The 5,440-nt window shown below is 45.8% G+C and overlaps 1 protein-coding gene across 1 annotated transcript; it reads left to right on the forward strand.

Annotated features, from left to right (window-relative positions):
* Positions 1–48: 48 nt before the first annotated feature.
* Positions 49–4,277, forward strand: zic2a (zic family member 2 (odd-paired homolog, Drosophila), a). The gene is made up of 3 exons (XM_017410081.3): positions 49–1,724; positions 2,690–2,853; positions 2,994–4,277. The coding sequence occupies exons 1-3, from the start codon at positions 740–742 to the stop codon at positions 3,186–3,188; spliced, it is 1,344 nt and encodes a 447-aa protein (XP_017265570.1). The 5' UTR covers positions 49–739; the 3' UTR covers positions 3,189–4,277.
* The last annotated feature ends 1,163 nt before the right edge of the window (positions 4,278–5,440 follow it).

Here is a 5,440-nt window from a genome sequence, read left to right on the forward strand (position 1 = left end):
CCCCCCGCGAAAGAGAACGATCTGCTCCTAAAAGTAGGCGGTAATTGTTTAGTGGAGGGGGGGAAGAGAGAGAGAGAGAAAGAGAGAGAGGGAGAAAAATGGCGTTGCGCTATTAGGTCGCCAAAAGCGCTACCTGCTATTGGAGGGGCACCTGGGATTGATGAGGCGCAGCGGCCAATGAGACTGCGCGGATTGAATGAACAGGCTTCAGTTAAAGGGGGCGGAAGAGGAGATAGAGCCAGTCCACGGAGAAACAGGGACCCTCCGCGAGAAACACACACATACACACACACACACTTTGGGTTCCTGCGAGCCAGAGAGACGATGCTCCAGCTGAACTCTCGCTCTGCGTGCGCAGGAGACACCTACAGTAAGATCATTATTTAAATCTTCAAGTGTATTCTTTTTTTGTTTGTTTAAAAAAAAACATTGTCAAGAGGAGAGGACACAAGAAAACTCTTCTTTTTTTCCATTGGAATTTTTCTCCGTTTTTTGGCCACAAGTCAAGTCGAATTTTGTTCGTTAAGTTTTGATTATTTCTTTTAAGATGAGCGGAGCAGCGCTTTGAGTCACGCCTAACATGGTGTTTTTAAAGCTGGACTCGTTGCCTGACAGCATCAGCATTTGATTTTTATTTATTTTTTATCTATTTTTCGTTGTATAGTCGAGATCTGTGCTGCTTAAAAAGAGAAAAAAAAAAAAACGAGAGAAAAAAAAGAAGATTTTTGCCCGTGAGATAATGTTACTGGATGCTGGCCACCAGTTCCCCGGACTGGGAGTGGGCTCGTTCGCCAGGCATCACTCAGCAGCGAGCGAGATGCAGGAGAGAGACTTGAGTTTGGCTCAGAACAGCTTTGTGGACTCCGCGCACATGGGCGCGTTTAAGCTGAACCACGACCTCTCCCCGGGACAGAGCTCTGCCTTCACCAGCCAGGCCCCCGGCTACCCCGCGGCGGCTCTGGGGGCCCACGCCGCCCATGTCACGTCGTACACCGGCTCCCCTTTCAACTCCACCAGGGACTTTCTGTTTCGCAGCCGCGGCTTCGGAGAATCCTCTCCGGCGAGCGGCCAGCACGCTATTTTTGGTCCCACGGCGGGGTCCCTCCATCACTCCCACACAGACACTCAGAGCCACATTCTGTTCCCCGGGATCCACGAGCAGCACGCCTCCCACGGCTCCCCCAACGTGCTGAACGGCCAGATGCGGCTCGGGCTGCCGGGGGAGGTGTTCGGACGCACCGAGCAGTACCACCAGGTCTCCAGCCCGAGGACCGACCCGTACTCGGCCGCGCAGCTGCACAACCAGTACGGCTCCATGAATATGAACATGGGCATGAACATGGCAGCCCACCACCACCACCACCACCCCGGTGCCTTCTTCCGCTACATGAGGCAGCAGTGCATCAAGCAGGAGCTCATCTGCAAGTGGATCGACCCGGAGCAGCTGAGCAACCCCAAGAAGTGCTGCAACAAAACTTTCAGCACCATGCACGAGCTCGTCACGCACGTCTCCGTGGAGCACGTCGGTGGGCCGGAGCAGACCAACCACATCTGCTTCTGGGAGGACTGCGCCCGGGAGAGCAAGCCGTTCAAGGCGAAATACAAACTTGTGAACCACATCCGGGTGCACACCGGCGAGAAGCCCTTCCCGTGCCCCTTCCCCGGCTGCGGAAAGGTCTTCGCACGGTCGGAAAACTTAAAGATCCACAAGAGGACGCATACAGGTAGGCCTGACAAACACAGATCTTTTATGTTTGACTCAAAAAGATTTTTTAAAAATCCGTTACGATCCTTAGTGAAGACAAATTCAGAATAGAAGAAAAACAGTGTAGTAGTTTCGAAGCAGAAGCAAGAAAGGATTTAGAATTCGATCATTTGCTTCCCCATTATTGAGCGCCTATTTTTTTGTATTTTTCAAATCGCAGTAAATGCATTTGGAGACTTTTATTTGTCAGAGTAAACTTTATTAACCGCTCAGAACAGGCCAGTAGAGGTGTTGGGCGCGCACACTGGTCCGGGGCTCGGGAGGAAATTTGCCAGCCTTCTCGTGACGCTGCGTAAAAGCAGCTCTTATCTGATCCGCTGCTGTTGTTTCTTGTTGTCCCCCCCCCCTCCTCCTGCTCATATCTTATCAAATATCTGAATCAGTTTGAGGATGCTGTTCGCTGTGTGTGTAGATGTGGCTGTTCGCAGCAGCCTTTTGTTTTCTCCCGCGCCCCCTTTTTTTTCGCCCCCTGATCTGATCTGAGCTGAGGTGCCAGACGGGACCATTAGCAGCCTTTTTGCGCATTTGGACCTATTTTCTTGAGGGGGGTGAAAACGTTGCGGTGCCATGAAATTGATCATGTGCTAATTAGATTTTTATTGTCTCCCATGCAGCAAATGGCATGCCTTTTTTCCCTCCCTCTAAAGGCCCACTTAGGACGGCCTAGTCGCCTTTCCCAACCCCCTATGCTTTTGCAAATCACCAGTATGCGCATTATTTAGGCTAAATAACATCTCCAGTGTCCTCTGTCTTTAAACCAGGAGCGTTAAAACCCTGAAAAAGTGGGAATGCATTAGAACTTTTAAAATTCGAATTTTACGCACGGAACAAATAAGCACATTCCTTGTTTTTTAATTTAATTACGCAGCAGCCTGAGTCGTTTTAAATACATAAAATTGTGCATTTTTTTCCTACCCCTTACAGGAGAGAAACCGTTCCAGTGTGAGTTTGAGGGCTGCGACAGAAGATTTGCAAACAGCAGTGACCGAAAGAAGCACATGCACGTTCACACGTCGGACAAGCCTTATCTGTGCAAAATGTGTGACAAGTCCTACACACACCCCAGCTCTCTACGAAAACACATGAAGGTAAATATAGTTTTCTTTTTTTTTCCTCTATGAAAACGTGTTTTATTCACAGCAACATGGTCAAAATGTCTCCAAGTGTGTATGGCTTTTTTTTTTTTTTTTTTTTTTTAGAAATACTTATGTGTGTGTTTCATCTACAGGTCCATGAATCCACTCCACCAGCATCAGACTCCTCACCAGCTGCAAGCTCCGGCTACGAATCCTCCACCCCCCCGGGCCTCGTGTCCCCCACCACGGAGACCCAAAGCAACACCACCCTGTCCCCGGCCTCAGCAGTGCACAACACCACCAGCCACAGTGGCCTGTCCTCCAATTTCAGTGAGTGGTATGTGTAAAGGACTCTCATCTCACAGCCATTGCACAGGAAACTGGGGACACAAGAGGCACACAAAACATTTTTTATTTTATTTCTTTTCTTTTTAAATGTCACCAGGGGAAGATGATCAACAGAGGAGAAATGTGTATAATATCTGAGGTGTCTTTCATGTTGTAAATAGTCCCGAAAAGCTCACATTGGTTGTGATAGTTCTGTCAGTCTTTGGTGTATAGATGTTCCTGCAGGTAGCTCCCTCCTCTAACTGGAATTTTAGTGCACATATTACCATGAAGTTGTACTATACTGTTATGTTGTGATGCTATAAGGCAAACTGATTGTACTATAACATCTATAAACTGGAAAGAGTGCCAAAGTTAACATTTAAACTCCCAACAGACCACAATAATTATGCTTGTGAATGTATTTTTTTTTCCTTGCTGGGCTTAACTTGTGATGTTTTTTTTTGTTTGTTTGTTTTATTTTATTTTTTTGTGCTTTGCAAGTTTTCTAATTGTGAAAATCCGAATCTGGAAGATTGTGAGGACAATAAACAGTCGTGCCGTTCGAGTTTTAATTTTCTTTCTGTAACTACACCTTTCCTTTTGTGTGTGTGAGTGTGCGTGAGTGTAAATATCAGCTGCCATATTTATCCCATTTGTAATTAAATTATGGTATTTACTTGCTACAGATGACACAGTATTTATAAAGAATGTTTCTTTGACTATAAATATGTACAATGACGAGCTGAAGCATTGGGCAGTTGTTTCGTTCTGTGCTTTCTTTTTGTTTAAAGTTTTAAGAGGTGTTTTCTTCCTTATTGTGATAAGAATTTTACTGCATACAAATATAATAAAAGGTGTCGCAAGTGCTACGTTTTGTGCATCTTTCTTTTTATTGTTTGCTGGCTGCTGGTAGGGTTTGGTGAGCATGTTTTGGCGTCTAGTCTGTTTTGGATTTAATTAGGGATTCTTAAAAAGAGTGGGGGTGGTTTGCGCCACAGACTTTAACCCCCCGCCTCAATTTTAAAGAACAGTAAAGCATGCTGACAAGCTTCGTAAACAATGTGGCTGTTGCGGTGGTGCAGTTGAACAAAAATAGCTGTGTGTACACGTTTCAAATGCAGAAAATATATAAGTTTATCTAAGACAGCTGCACTAATCGCAGTTTTAATGAAACAAGCTGGTTCAGCTTGTCTGTGCTGGTCAACGTGGCAGCTTTGTTTGTGTTTTTTCCACTTATATTTTTTGAGCTGGTGAGTTTATTTGAACACCCAGCCCTCATAAAGTGAGACCCCCTCCCCGGCAGGCTGGGCACTTCACTGCTTCAGGAGCATCAGTGCACAAACAGCCGTGAACTTGAACTTGAACCCGGCTGGGTTCAGTCCTGCACTGGGGGCCTACGTTGGAAGCGCCTTCATGCTCTAGTTTGAGGCTTTTTTTTTCGAAGAAATGATCCTATGTTCTAGTCTTGGAATGAAATCAAGTGGCTTGTAAAGGGCTCCAGACTGAATGCGAGGAATAATTGCGGGTAAACACTGAACAGAGGTTTTATAAAGTATAGGCCTAAACTGAGATGAAATAACCAAAAAACGACACATTTAAAAAGGCCTCTGATCATTTGTTTCTGTGGGGAAAGGTGTTTTCTGTTATTCGCTGCATGTTTTGTGCTTCAGGGATGTTGAACGGGTTCTGGTGGGACTTGTTATCCACTTGCAGCTGCAGCAGCAGCAAGTGGTTCTTTCTCTCTGCCTCTCTGTGTCCTCACAGAGCTGCCTGTCTGCAGGCTACATTATTCTTGCTGCTGCTCTTACTTGGCTCAGAGGCTGATGGAGGAAAGAAAAAGGCTGAGCAAGCAGTGCTGATCACAACCAGTAAACTATGTCAACTAGTTTTGTCAAATTTTATAGTAATTTCATTTTTTATTACCTGTCAGTCAAATTGTGGGGAATTCTTAATTATTTAGTTGAATTATTTAGCAGAACACAAAACCAAAAAAGCAATTTTTTAACTTTTTTTAGGAAACCAAAAAAGTGGACAAGCTTCTACGTTGTTGCTTTTTTTTCCCCTATTCTTGGTTAATATGCAGAATATTTAGCACCTGGAACCCCCTCCTGATGGTCTCCTCAGACTCTGGCCCGTTGACCTCCTAGGCTGAGGAAGGTATATGACCTGTGGAGAGTGGGAAAGGTCAGCTGCACTCCGTGCGTCCGTGTCGGTTCCTGTTCGGCTCCTGCTGAGCTGCTATCGATCCTCAGAGAAGGAAGCTTTTTTT

The sequence above is a fragment of the Kryptolebias marmoratus genome, linkage group LG6 (assembly GCF_001649575.2).
Source record: "Kryptolebias marmoratus isolate JLee-2015 linkage group LG6, ASM164957v2, whole genome shotgun sequence".
NCBI classification, from domain to species: domain Eukaryota; kingdom Metazoa; phylum Chordata; class Actinopteri; order Cyprinodontiformes; family Rivulidae; genus Kryptolebias; species Kryptolebias marmoratus.

Bases quoted from the DNA above. Each gene is read 5' to 3' on its own strand.
- zic2a (XM_017410081.3), top strand. From the start codon at position 740: ATGTTACTGGATGCTGGCCACCAGTTCCCCGGACTGGGAGTGGGCTCG. The intron at 1,725-2,689 runs GTAGGCCTGACA...TACCCCTTACAG, and splicing joins CCACAAGAGGACGCATACAG to GAGAGAAACCGTTCCAGTGT. The intron at 2,854-2,993 runs GTAAATATAGTT...TTTCATCTACAG, and splicing joins CTCTACGAAAACACATGAAG to GTCCATGAATCCACTCCACC.